Here is a 13,288-nt window from a genome sequence, read left to right on the forward strand (position 1 = left end):
CGGCGCCGGAAATGAGCGTGCGGCGACGGAAGCAGCCGGCAGAAGTGGCCTCGTGGAGAAGACAGCGACATGGGGCAGTCCGGGCGGGTGAGGCGCTGTGGTCGGGAAGGCGGGCTGCCCGGGCGGGGGCCTGGCCGAGCGCGGGGCGCTCACCTCTTGGCTCTCGCTCTCTCAGTCCCGGCACCAGAAGCGCGCGCGCGCCCAGGCACACCTCCGCAACCTCGAGGCCTATGCCGCGCAGCCACACTCGTTCGTGTTCGCTCGGGGCCGCGCTGGTCGCAGCGTCCGGCAGCTCAGTCTGGACTTGAGACGGGTCATGGAGCCGCTCACCGCCACCCGCCTGCAGGTCTGCATCAACCAGTACGCCTCCACCCAGCCTGGGCCCTGTCTTCCTGGCTACCGGGGTGGCTCCACCCTCGAGGTCGCATGAGGCCTGTCTCCCTGGCTGAAGAAAGGAACTCTTATGGGGACCTTAATGTCTGCCTCTGAGGGCTTTGAGGGGCGGCAGCGAGAGTGAGCAGGTGAACGCACCCAGCTGGGAGCTTGGCTGGATGCTTAAGGCTGGTAATCAAGAGGGGACTCTGGAGTCAGCAAAGCTGGCTTCTCTCAAAGGCTCGGATCAAGTTACTTAATTAACCTTGTTGGGCTTCATTTGGCTCATCTGAAAAATTATGCTGACACGCAGTGTTGAGGGACAGAGATGGAGCTCCAATTTAAGTCTTTTTGGCTCTAGAGGCCAAGAGCAAGCATTACACTCCTTTCCCGCCCCCCCTTCCCTGTTTCTCCTAAGGGTTAAATGCAGGAAAGAACATGACAACTTAAGCTTATAGGTTTTGCTCAATAAGGGGATATCTATGATCATCTCTTTTTCTCTTTGTAATTTCCAGATAAGAAAGAAAAATTCTCTGAAAGATTGCGTGGCAGTGGCCGGGCCCCTTGGGGTCACACACTTCCTGATCTTGAGCAGAACAGAGACCAATATCTACTTTGTGAGTTGATGCTCTCGCCCACAATCCCCTTCACCCTCCTCCTCCCCCAACTCTCATGATGAACCTTTATGCCTCTGAGCTGCCATGATTCTGGCTTCAAAGTAAACGCTCTGAAGAGCTGGGGCAGAGGTTCCTGCTCCCCCTGCTTTGTAGTTAGACCCCTCGACCCTCACTGATCCTTTCTTCTGTAGAAGCTGATGCGACTCCCAGGAGGCCCCACCTTAACCTTCAGGATCAACAAGGTAAGGGCTGGAGACGGTCCAGTGCCCCTGTAGGACAGGAGCTGGGTTTGGGGGTTGCACCAGCCACCTGTGGTTGGCCATCACCCACTCCTCACCCTGCCCCACAGTACACATTGGTGCGTGATGTAGTCTCCTCGCTACGCCGGCACCGCATGCATGAGCAGCAGTTTGCCCATCCACCTCTCCTGGTGCTCAACAGCTTTGGTCCCCACGGCATGCACGTGAAGCTCATGGCCACCATGTTCCAGAACCTGTTCCCCTCCATCAATGTGCACAAGGTGTGCTGGGCCCGGTGTGGCAGGTGAGGGTGGGTGGGGCAGGCCACAGGTGCCACACACAGGCACTTGAGTTGATTGCCAGTCTTCCCCTCCAAACACTGAGGCTGAGAGCTTCAAGTCCAGAGGTTGAATCCCACTCCCGTGTTGTGTGACAGTGGGGCAAGAGGCTCGCCTGTGAGCTGCCGTCCCATCTGGCCAGTGGAAAATGATGGTGATGGTGCTTCATCTACTAAGTGTATATTTAGTGCTGGCCTAATCAGAGCTGTGTGTACTGTGGTTCCATTTTGTAAAGGGGGAAACTGAGGCTGACAGGTTAAGTCATAAGTCTCAGGTTAGATACAAGGGGCAAGGAGGCAGGACTGGATTTTGAAAATTTGTCTGACTCCGGACCCCCTGCTCTTAATCCCCGGCAGCAGCAGTTCTCCAGTTAGTCTTGTGCAGTGCCATCACCAAGAGTATCTGGTGTGGATGGCCTCAGTGGGCCTCAGAACCAGGATTTCTGGCCAACATTCTTTCTTTCCCTTCTAGGTGAACCTGAACACCATCAAGCGCTGCCTTCTCATCAACTACAACCCCGACTCCCAGGAGCTGGATTTCCGCCATTAGTGAGTCCTCTGGGTGAGGCGGGGGTGTTGCTTCTGTGCGGCTGATGACAGCACTGCTGCTGAGACTCTGTGATTGCTTAGTCTCAAAGTAAACGCCCTGACGCACTGTGGAAAGGGTTGGGGGTGGGACTGGTAGAGCCAACCCCCAACCCCATGGTTCCTAACTCCCATCCACTCACTCTGGCCTCTGCAGTAGCATCAAAGTTGTCCCTGTGGGTGCAAGTCGTGGGATGAAGAAGCTTCTCCAAGAGAAGTTCCCCAACATGAGTCGCTTGCAGGACATCAGTGAGCTGCTGGCCACGTGAGGAGGGCTGGGGGTAGGGATGGGGGACAGCAGACCAGGGGATTCCCAAAGCTGTCCCAGGAGAATAGGATCCCCTGCTGAGCCCCACTTACTTGTGCCCTACACAGGGGCGCAGGGCTGTCTGAGAGTGAGGCAGAGCCAGATGGCGAGCACAACATCACAGAGCTGCCCCAGGCTGTGGCAGGGCGTGGCAACATGCGGGCACAGCAGAGTGCAGTGAGGCTCACAGAGGTGAGGCCTGGCCAGCCCATGGTGGGTCCCAGGGCTTCCCCAGCTTCAAGAGAGGACTGATTCTCCCCCGTGTTCCTCCAGATCGGGCCTCGGATGACGCTGCAGCTCATCAAGATCCAGGAGGGTGTTGGAGAGGGGAACGTGCTGTTCCACAGTTTCGGTGAGAGCGGGGCTGGGGACAGAGGGGTCTCAGGAGATCAGAGGTGGGTCAAGAGGTCCAGGGGGACTCACCTGTATCTTGGTGAAGAGCTCAGTGGCCATCTCTTCTATTAAGTGCACAAGACGGAGGAGGAGCTGCAGGCTATCCTGGCAGCCAAGGAGGAGAAGCTGCGGCTCAAGGCCCAGAGGCAGGACCAGCAGGCCCAGAACATCCAGCGCAAGCGGGAACAGCGAGAGGCCCATAAGTGAGTGGTCACCAGGTGAGTGAGGCGGGGTCGTGGGCGCACACTGCCATGTTGACCCCCATTCCTCCTCCAGAAAGAAGAGCCTGGCAGGCATGAAACGGGCACGGGCAGAGGCCAACGGGGACAGCGATGCCGAGGACCCTGGCGCCCCCCCAGAGGCAGAGGGAGCCAGCCTTCGAGAGGAAGAGGAGGATGAGGCTGAGTATTTCCGACAAGCTGTGGGCGAGGAGCCTGATGAGGGTGTGTGTCAGGCGGGGGTCAGGGCAGCTGGGCACCATGGGCCTGTTCCCATGCCCTGGTAGCCCTGACACAGCTTCTCCCCACAGACATGTTCCCGAAGGCAACCAAGTGGAGGCGGCCCACTGGGCCCCCAGGCAAGAAGCGGCGGGTAAAGGAACGGAAGCCGGACCGAGGCAGTGACCAGAGGCCTCCCAAGGCTAAGGGCAGACCCCCAGGGACCCAGGCCAAGATGGGACCCAGGGGAGTTGCCAGGGACCGTGGACGAGGCCGATCTTGGCCACCTAAAAGAGTAGCCTGAAGCCAAGCCCGAGTGATAGATGGAATGCCCCAGATTGGGGCCTGAGAGATGCTGCCCTGGGCTCTGCTTGTGGTGGGCCTTCAGGTGCGGTCCTCAGTTTCCTTTCATAAAGGAGAGCTGTTTCCCTAACTACCCCTCTAATAAACCGATTTCTCGTGAGTCTGCATCTGCTTTTGAAATCAGGTTTCTTTCCAAACCTCGGCGTGTTTCCCCATCCTGGGCAGTGGAAGTGTGGGCCCCTGTTTTACAGGCTAGGATGACGGACAGATTTGACCCCAGGTCAGGTGCCTTGGGGTTCTAGGCCCCTCCCCAGTGTCTCACCAAACCAAGGACCCTGCAAGCAGACAGCTCCAGAGACGTGGGTGTCAAGAGGAAGGAAACTGGGGGTGGGAGTGAGGTGCCCGCCCAGAGCCACTCTTAAGGCTGTCGGTGCTGCTGGGAAATGGGAGGAGCCAGTGGTGCTGCTGGTAGCTCAGGAAGGGACAGGGTAGCACAGTGAGGGCACTGCAGAGCATGTGCGCCATGGCTGCCACCACCTCAGGTGAGGAGCAAACACTGCTGGGTTGGTTGAGCCAGGCATATGCCCAGGGGCGGAGGTGGCTGGCTCTGGGAAGGTGGAGGGGAGATGGGTTAAGAATCACGTCTTGACAGACTTCCTCCCATGGCGGAGGGATGAGATAGGAATGCAGAAGTGAGAGGAAGCTGTCTGGCACAGGGGACGGATATATGCTTCTCGCCTGGAGCTTGTGGCGAGACCAACCAGGAACAGGCTATTTCTCAGTTGGAGAGCAGAGGCCGAGTCGGGTGTGTAAAGCACCAATTCTCCCCCACGCTATTGTGTCCCAGGTGCTGTTCTGTGCACTGGGAAGCCAGTAGCAGGACACTTCCCACTCCTCAGGGGGGGATATTCTTGTAATCTGATGGTGATAGAAGCTGTAGAGAAAAAATAAGCAGGGTAAGGGGCCACAGGGTGCAGTTGCAGTATTAGGGCACTTCCCTAACAATGGCCATTCCCAGGATCAGAGACCAGGAAGGGGTGAGGTGGGGCAGCCTTAACGAGTCTGTTGCTGGTGACTCAGCCACGGCAATGGCCCTGAAGCAGGCTGTTCCATAAGCGAGCAAGCGTGGGAAGGACTGAGTCAGGGGAGAGGGAGAGGAGAGCAAGTAGGGTGGGAGGAAGTAGCTCCTTCAGTGCCTCATGAGATGAGGTGAGCACTGGTTTCTCCTCCATGTGAGGGGGGAGCCTGGGAAGCTTGGGAGCATAGGGATGTGATGGACTCAGGTGTCCATGGGTGCCCTTTGGAGGCTGTTAGAGAAGATGGGTGAAGGCGGGAGCAGGGAGACTCAGGCAGAGCCAACTGTGCTGGTCCAGGTAGATGGTGGGAGCTGGACTCCGTGGCACTCACTAAGCGGGTGACAGACTCCAAAGGTGGAAACTTACTGACAGATGGCACTTAGAGTTGTGTAGTTGGTGGGATAGGGGATACTCCCCTGGGCTCCATCTGAGAGCTCTGAGTCATCACTACCAGGTTACATGTATCCATGGTTTCTCACCCCAGCTTTTTTTTTTCTTTTTTTTTTAATGGCCATACCTATGGCAAATGGAAGTTCTGGGCTAGGGATCAAATTGGAAGTGCAACTGCCAGCCTATACCACAGCCACGGCAACACTGGATCCAAGCTGCATCTTAACGGGATTTGATTTTTTTTTTTTTTTTTTTTTGTCTTTTTAGCCCCTCAGGCTAGGGGTCAAATTGGAACTGTAGCTGCCAGCCTACACCACAGCCGCAGCAACTCAGAATCCAAGCTGCGTCTGCAACCTATATCACAGCTCATCACAACGCCAGATCCTCAACCCACACTGAGTGAGGCCAGGGATCGAACCCGCATCCTCATGGATGCTAGTCAAATTTGTTTCCACTGAGCCACAACGGGAACTCCTTAATGGGATCTCTGACCCACTGAGCAAAGCTAGGGATCGAACCCACATCCTCATGGCCACTAATCGGGTTCTTAACCCACTGAGCCACAATGGGAACTCTCCCCAGCTGGTTCTTGATGGTGCGGGACACAAAGAGAACCTGGTAACCATCAGCTGAATGAAAGGCCTCTATCCGGGCCTCCGATTTCCTCCACACAAAGGAGCTGTGGCTGGTGCCCACTGCCAGGTGTGAAAAAGCACTCAGTGAAACTGGGCTCGCATAGGGCTGATGCAGGCCCAGTCTGTGGTAGGTATGTGGTGCCAGAGGCACTTGGAACTCTGAAGGGAGCAGGTGCCAGGTTCAGGGACAGGGCTCACTCAGCAACACCCTCTGCCCACAGGTGATAAGGACTGTCCAGCCCACTTCTCAGCGGCTGCTGACCGCATCCTCAGTGGCTTCCAGGAAGACTTTCTGTGGCCCATGCTGGTAGCTGAGTTCCTGGTGGCCCTTGCTGGCAACAGTCTGGCCTTGTACCGCTTCTGCACACGGGAGCAGCGCCCATGGCACCCAGCCGTGATCTTCTCCGCCCAACTGGCCATCAGCGACCTGCTCTATGCCCTGACACTACCCCCGCTGGCTGCCTACTTCTACCCACCCAAACACTGGCGCTATGGGGAGGTCACCTGCCGCCTGGAGCGCTTCCTCTTCACCTGCAACCTGCTGGGTAGCGTCATCTTCATCACCTGCATCAGCCTCAACCGCTATCTGGGCATTGTCCATCCCTTCTTCACCCACAGCCAACTGCAGCCCAAGCACGCCTGGGCCATCAGCACTGCTGGCTGGGTGCTGGCAGCCCTGCTGGCTGCACCCACACTCAGCTTCTCCCACTTGAAGAGGCCGAAGCAGGAAGGCAGGTGCACTGTGGCCACACCGGAGGCCTGCATCAAGTGCCTAGGAACGGCAGATGACAACCAGCTTGAGGCCTACAGAGTCTATGGCCTGGTGCTGCTGGCCCTGGGCTGTGGCCTGCCGCTGCTGCTCAACCTGGCAGCCTATGGCGCCCTGGGGCGGGCCGTGCGGCGTAGCCACGGCATGACAGCGGCCAACAAGCTGCACGTGATAGTGCTGGTAGCCAGTGGTGTGGCCCTCTATGCTAGTTCCTATGTGCCCTACTATGTCACACAGGTGCTCAACGTGTATGCCCGGCAGCGCTGGAGGGCCCTCTGCCCAGGCTTCACAAGCACAGCCCAGGCTGAGAAGGCACTGGACTGGAGGACATATGTGGCCTACCAGGTAACACGGGGCCTCATCCCCCTGGCCATCTGCATCCACCCGCTGCTCTACATGGCGGTGGTGCCCAGCCTGGGCTGTTGCCGCCAACACTGCCTTGGCTGCAGGGAGGGCCAGACCCCGGAGAAGGCCGAGTGCTCCAGCCAATCCCTGCCACTCAATGTCACAGCTACTCCCAAAACCTCAGGGCCCCAGTCCCCTGAGTTGAGCCCATGACCTGGACCATCTCTAGCCCCCTCCTCATCACCAGATCCTGGGACCTGGCAAAAGAATAGGGGCTGAGAGCACAGCAGGCCCCTGGCCCTGAATCCTCAATAGGCCCTAAGCGTACTCCTCCACAGAAAGGTCTAGAGTGGGACCAGGGAGCACTGAAGCCAGAGTGGCAGGAACTTCTGCCACAGCACCAACTCTGGACAGGGCCAGGAAATAAACCCACATCAGGGAGGGGGAGGAAGGAGGGCAGGATGGCCCCACCCCCCAACAGTGTGAGCGACATCTGTGAATAAATGGAACAGCACTGGGCAACTGGAGATTTTTTATTACCCTTGGAGACCCCTGCCCCCAGCCTTCGGTCACTGAAGGATCCCAGGGCTGGGGACGGAGCAGCAGCAGCTGGCTTAGTTGGTTGACGGCCTAGAGAGAGAGAGAGACGTGAGGTGGCTGAGAATGGTTAGCGGAGAGGCTTCATACCCCTAAGAGAATCCCAAGACCCCCCACCGCCACACACAATAGGGACCTCAAAAGGGATGGGGGGTGGGGCAGAGTGAGACAAGGTGGTGGCCCAGGACACACAAAGAGACAGACCGGCAGTGACCAGCCTGGTCCTGCCCCAACCCTCCACACCAGAGGAAAAGGACAATAAATGATCTGTGCCCCAGGACAGGCATGGTGAATGTTAACCTGGTGCAGGGCCTGCAGCCAGCCTGAGTGTCAGCAGTGACGCTGTGTGGGGGGAGGGGCAGGGGTCTTACTTGGCCCACTCGACGTTGAGGATGAGGTGGTCATAACCGAAGCCAGACACCCCAGCAATAGCACGGGCGGCATCCTCACGGCGGTGGAAGCTAATGAAGGCAAAGCCCTGGAGGAGGGGGTGGAGTCAGGGGCACATGGGGCACAGACAGGACCAAGGATCCCTCCCCATCCCCATGGCCACCAGCCCACCTTGGACTGGCCAGTGGTCTTGTCCTTGGCTAGGTAGATGCGGGAGATGGAGCCAAAGGGCCGGAAGAGCTCCTGCAGGTCGGTCTCACGAGTGTCCTCAGACAGGTTGGTGACACGGATGGTGGCATTGTCATCGGCTGAGTGGGCAAGGAGAGGTGTCTGTGAGGGGCCGCGCCTGCCCGTGGGATGATCACAGGATACAGGGAAGTGCCCGCCCCCGCCGGCCCGGCAACTGGGTGCCCTCACCTCTGCGGTTGGGCTGCATGGACTCCCCGCGGCGGCTGGCCCCGTCCCGCAGGCTTGGAGGCACGTACTTGCCCGTCTTGTTCTGTGTGGCCTGCACAGGCTCCAGCTCTGGAGGACAACAAGGTCGGGTCAAGCCTCTCCCGGCACAGATGGAGGGACCCATCTGCCCCAGGATGCCGGCAGCTCTGGCCACCATCCAGCCCAAGAGCCGTCTGTCAAACCACACACACGGTTGGGCCCTTCGAGGCCTGAGGGCCACAACTTAAAAGTCACATCCGGGAAGCCGACGTCATTTATACACCCGCCAGCAGCACAAGAAGTGAGAACCCACAGTGACACCCAGTCTCACAACATAGGAACACAAATACAGGTACACGGGATAGGGACAGTCCCCAGGTTCCACCCCCTGTCCCCCAACACACACACGGCAGGTGACAAATGAGTCGCACACATAAGTCAGGGGCGTAGAGCTGTCCAGACTCAAACTTACAGTCACATGAGTGAGTCTGCCCTGGGTGTGTGCATGCAGACACTGCAGGCAAAGTGTATTTATTATGTGCAAGCCTACACGAGCCGCTCTCACAGCCCCTAATGAGGAGAGGACAGGGGACATCGCCAGCAGTCACAGCAGCCACCGCCAGTCTCTCTCATACACACACACAAGCATGGACTGTGGCTGCAGCCTTGCTGTTGTGTGGGAGATGACAACTGCCAACAGCGGTGGCCCTGTTCAGACAGCAGGTGACAACCTACAACTCTCCTGGAGGTGAACACAATCCCTGTCCCCCGAGTCCCCAGGCCCCAGCACCTCCAGGCAGCTTCTCCTTCTCGCCAGTAGACAGGCCCAGCTGCTCGGCCAGCTCCTTCTGCATGGGCCCCAGTGTGTCCTTGTAGGGGCAGCGGGTGGTCCAGTGGTCGCCCTTGCAGATTCGGCAGGACACGATCTTCTGGCCCTTGAGCTTGTTCATTGGGTCCTCCTCTTCCTGGCAGTTCAGATCCTGGCAGGGCAGGCAGAGGCAGCTCAGACGGGACTGCCGCACCCCCCGCCACTGCCGCCACCACCCTGGCCACTGGCCCCAGCCTCCTGGCCTACTTACCTCTTTGCTGGTGATGAATGTCATGGACACATCATCACTGACCGTGGTGGTGGCCACATTGGGCCCTGGTGGGTCGAACTCTGAGTTCCCAAACTTCTTCCAGTTCTGAGCTCAGGGTGGGATGAGAGACAAGTCAGAGCAAGGCCAAGCAGGACCCCTCTGCTGGCTCCCTAGACTTACAATGTCTGCTCCAGGGCCTTGAACCCCATTCTCCAGCCTCCCCCAAATGACCCTCAGAGCAGTGACAAAGACAGTTCCTGTTCCCTGAGCGCATGCCAGGCCCTAGCTTCACACCAGTTCCAGAGGCAAGGGCAGCTCTAGGCTCCATGCTCCAGATTAGAGGACTGAGGCTCAGGGACAATCCCCTCCACAGCCAACAACTCCTGCTGGGGTGGTGCAGGTAGCGGACCAGCTCCTACCAGGGAGTGATGCTCAAGGGTGCGTAGGGGTCACCCAGACTTCCAGGGGCCCAGAGCTAGCTAAGCAATCTGAACCCTAGCTGCCTCCTCCAGGAAAAGGGACCCCAATGGACCCCCACCTCCCTGGAATTCCAGGGGAACTGAATGGGAAAACGCTTCCTGCAAAGAGCTTGGGTCTAACGCAGAGAAAGCGCACAGGTAATTGTGCCAAATGTATTTACTGCCATGACTTTTTCTGCTACGACCATCTCAGGGGAGGACTTGGCTTTGTTTCTGCTGGCGGACAACCCCCCCTACTCCTGCACATGCTGGGCTTTTCAGGACCCCGACAGAGTGCAAACACCCTTAGGCCTCAGTTCCGCTCCAACAAAATTGGTACAGTTAAGGAGTTCCCATTATGGCTCAGCAGTATCCATGGCTTCGATTCCCAGCCTTGCGCAGTGGGTTAAGGACACGGCATCGCCCTGAGCTGTGGGTTAGGTCACAGGTGTGGCTACGATCACGAGTCGCTGTAGCTGTGGTGTAAGCTGGCAGCTGCAGCTCTGATTCAACCCGTAAACCGGGAACTTCCATATGCCCCGGGCATAGCCAAATAAATACAGGCACTGGGGAAAAGGATTCTTATTTTCTCTGAGTCAGCCCTGGGGGAGGCCCCAAGACAGGATGAGGAGGGTCTTACCTTCCTCCTTGCCACAGCCTTTGAGGCCTTCCGAGTCTCAATTCTGAAGGTGCGGACAATCTGTGGGTAGGAGAGGGGAGAAATTTGAGCTTCCTGCTCCTTAAGGTTCCGAGGGCCTGGGCCAGGGTATCTTCCTCATCAACCCACCCAGCACACACCACTTTCTCCTAGTCCAAGAGCCCCCAAGCAAAGGGCATCTACCTCCTCCCCCAACCTTCACCTTGAATTTCTTGCCGTCCTCATCTATCTTGTACTCGGTCACTGTCTTGATGTTTCCATTGATGACCTCCTTGGGAGGTGGCAGTGGAGCTGGGAGAGGGGGAGAGACAGAGGAACTGAGCCCTGGGTACTGGGGACCAGGCAGGAACTCTGCAGGGGAAGAGGCAACCCAGGGATGGCGGGGAGGTTGTCACTCACCTCCCGGTAGTAGTTCAGGCTCCGGGCTGGTATCCCCGGTGGCCAGAGGGATTCCCTTGAGGAGCTCGCTGGTGACACATTTGTCTGTGAGAGGGAGTGTGGGGAGCTGGGGTCAGCTGGGGGGTGGGGGAGCTCCCAAGCTGAAATGGAGGGACCTTTGGGATGATGCCCCTCCCGGGAGCTAAGAAAGGTGGGACCAAGGGTAGGGGACTAGCCAGGAAGTGTCCTGGGAGAGTCGTGCAGGGACATGGAGCTGACTGTAGTGACTTCCAGCAATGCCCGGCATAGAGGATCCCAGGCATGAAGGCAGGGGCGGGCCAAAGGCATCCCCGTGCTAGTACAAAGACAGGAGAGAGGCTGTGACAACTTCCTCCCCGGAGCAGGGGAGCAGCTAGGCTGGTACCAAGGACTTTGACGGTGGCATGGGAGGAAGAGGGACTGGCCGGTGAACAACTGTAATGGGAGATACAGGCTGGCCTGATGAGGATGGCGCGGGGCAGGGGCTGGCCGTGAAGGGAGATTCTGGGTCAGACAACGGCGCCAGGGTCGGGGTGGTGGGGTTGGAGCAGGCGGCAGTGACGGGCTGGGGGCTGGCTGCGGTGATCCTGGGCAACAGGGCAAACTCACCGTCCTCTCCCTCCTCCTCCACCTGGTCGGCCCAACTGGGCTTCGAACTGCGGGGACAAGTTTGCCGCGGGGGAAGGCTGGGTGAGACGAGGCCCGGATCCCACGGCCTCGGGGCACCCGAGCCCCATAATACGCCCTAGGACCCCCAATCTGCCTCCCAAGCCCCCCTCCACGACCTCATACTCACTCAAAGTCTCCGGTAGGCATAGCTAAAACCTTCCCCACGCAGCCCAAGCCTGGGCCAAAGACCGGAAGGTGGGGAGAACGAGACTTCCGGTTCTGCCGCCTAGAGCAGCCCGGCCGCTGCGCCCACAGTGCCGCCCTGTGGACAGAGGTAGAGGCGCTGGCTTATTAGAGGCTGGGCTCTGGTACTAGGTAGTTGAGTAGAGGCGCAGTTCTAACCATTTTTTTTTGGCCCCGCGGGTGGCGTATGGAAGTTTCCCCGGTCAGGTATCAAATCCCAGCCGCTGCTGTGACCAATGTCACAGCTGTAGCAAGTCCAGGTCCTTAACCAGCAACACCACAGCAAGAACTCATTTATCTTCTTTTTTTAATTAATGATTTTTATTTTTTCCATTATAGCTGGTTTATAGTGTTATGTCAATTTTCTACTGTACAACGAGGTGACCCAGTCACACATACATGTATACATTCTTTTTTCTCACATTATCATGCTCCATCATAAGTGACTAGATATAGTTCCCAGTGCTGTACAGCAGAATCTCATTGCTTATCCATTCCAAAGGCAATAGATTGCATCTATTAACTCCAAGTTCCCAGTACATTCCACTCCCTCCCCCTCCCCCTTGGTAACCCCAGTCTGTTCTCCATGTCCATGATTTTCTTTTCTGTGGAAACTTTCATTTGTGCCATATATTAGATTCCAGATACAAGGGATATTGTAGAGTATGTGTCTTTCTCTTTCTGACTTATTTCACTTGGTATGAGAGTCTCTAGTTCCATCCATGTTGCTGCAAATGGCATTATTTTGTTCTTTTTTATGGCCGAGTAGTATTCCATTGTGTATATATACCACATCTTCTTAATCCATATCTGTCGATGGACATCTAGGTTGTTTCCAAGTCTTGGCTATTGCAAATAGTGCTGCAATGAACATATGGGCGCATGTATCTTTTTCAAGGACAGTTTTCTCTGGATATGTGCCCAAGAGTTGGATTGCTGGGTCATATGGTAGTTCTATATATAGTTTTCTAATTCATTTACCTTTTAAAAAATTTAAAGTTATTAATAACAGGAGTTCCCATCATGGCTCAGTGGAAATGAATCTGACTAGAATCCATGAGGATGCAGGTTTGATCCCTGGCCTTGATCAGTGGGTTAAGGATGCAGCGTTGCTCTGAGCTGTGGTGTAGGTCACAGACGAGGCTCAGATCCTGTGTTACTGTGGCTGTGGCGTAGGCCAGCAGCTACAGCCATGATTCAGTCCCTAGCCTGGGAAACTCCATTTGCCACGGGTGTGGGTTAGGCCCTAAAATCTCCGTATGTTGCATGGTGGTGGATGCGACCCTAAAAAGACAAAAAAAAGTTATTAATAGCAATAAAGCTCAGTTATTGAATTCTGCGAGAACTGTGGAGAGAAAATTATTTCCATTTTACAGCTGAAGAAACCAAAGCTAGTCTTCCTTGTTTGGGAAGAGCTTTCCTACACTTGATCTTAGCCAAAAGGCCGAGAAGCGATGGAAGAGCTTTCCTGATTCAAAATGATCAAGCAGTCAAGTGGCCCCTTCAACCATTCTCCCTCCTTTCCTTTTTTTCCTTTTAGAGCTGCACCTGCAGCATATGGAGGTTCCTAGGCTAGGGGGTCTCATCGGAGCTACAG

The 13,288-nt window shown here is 56.6% G+C and overlaps 3 protein-coding genes and 2 non-coding genes across 6 annotated transcripts; 4 read left to right on the top strand and 1 right to left on the bottom strand.

Annotated features, from left to right (window-relative positions):
- The first annotated feature begins 5 nt into the window (after positions 1-5).
- On the top strand, positions 6-3,757 carry PPAN (peter pan homolog). 2 transcript variants are annotated; one of them, NM_001204435.1, is made up of 12 exons: positions 6-87; positions 176-346; positions 888-989; positions 1,181-1,231; positions 1,339-1,509; positions 2,038-2,114; positions 2,308-2,415; positions 2,526-2,649; positions 2,731-2,809; positions 2,924-3,053; positions 3,127-3,293; positions 3,380-3,757. In NM_001204435.1, the coding sequence occupies exons 1-12, from the start codon at positions 70-72 to the stop codon at positions 3,589-3,591; spliced, it is 1,410 nt and encodes a 469-aa protein (NP_001191364.1). In that variant the 5' UTR covers positions 6-69; the 3' UTR covers positions 3,592-3,757. The 2 variants fall into 2 exon arrangements, with proteins under 2 accessions (NP_001191364.1, XP_084865547.1); XM_085009421.1 differs by having other exon boundaries at positions 34-87; positions 176-521.
- On the top strand, positions 1,033-1,119 carry LOC146405492 (small nucleolar RNA SNORD105). The gene has a single exon (XR_014839254.1). It is a non-coding gene; the product is annotated as a small nucleolar RNA SNORD105 (small nucleolar RNA).
- LOC146405493 (small nucleolar RNA U105B) lies at positions 2,146-2,225 on the top strand. The gene has a single exon (XR_014839277.1). It is a non-coding gene; the product is annotated as a small nucleolar RNA U105B (small nucleolar RNA).
- A 338-nt stretch (positions 3,758-4,095) lies between the features above and the next one.
- On the top strand, positions 4,096-7,324 carry P2RY11 (purinergic receptor P2Y11). Its single transcript, NM_001204436.1, has 2 exons — positions 4,096-4,132; positions 5,913-7,324. Exons 1-2 carry the CDS (start codon positions 4,105-4,107, stop codon positions 7,016-7,018), a joined length of 1,134 nt encoding a protein of 377 aa, NP_001191365.1. The 5' UTR covers positions 4,096-4,104; the 3' UTR covers positions 7,019-7,324.
- Positions 7,321-11,698, bottom strand: EIF3G (eukaryotic translation initiation factor 3 subunit G). The gene is made up of 11 exons (XM_021083783.2): positions 11,636-11,698; positions 11,449-11,495; positions 10,822-10,905; positions 10,625-10,713; positions 10,405-10,464; positions 9,307-9,411; positions 9,018-9,207; positions 8,210-8,317; positions 7,964-8,100; positions 7,774-7,880; positions 7,321-7,435 (listed from the first exon to the last, which is right to left on the bottom strand). Exons 1-11 carry the CDS (start codon positions 11,653-11,655, stop codon positions 7,420-7,422), a joined length of 963 nt encoding a protein of 320 aa, XP_020939442.1. The 5' UTR covers positions 11,656-11,698; the 3' UTR covers positions 7,321-7,419.
- Positions 11,699-13,288: the final 1,590 nt, after the last annotated feature.

Source organism: Sus scrofa, chromosome 2, assembly GCF_054392235.1.
Source record: "Sus scrofa isolate SSC_HxYL_T2T_F1_AM1 chromosome 2, Sscrofa_HxYL_maternal_Yorkshire_Landrace_v2.0, whole genome shotgun sequence".
Classification (NCBI taxonomy): Eukaryota; Metazoa; Chordata; class Mammalia; order Artiodactyla; family Suidae; genus Sus; species Sus scrofa.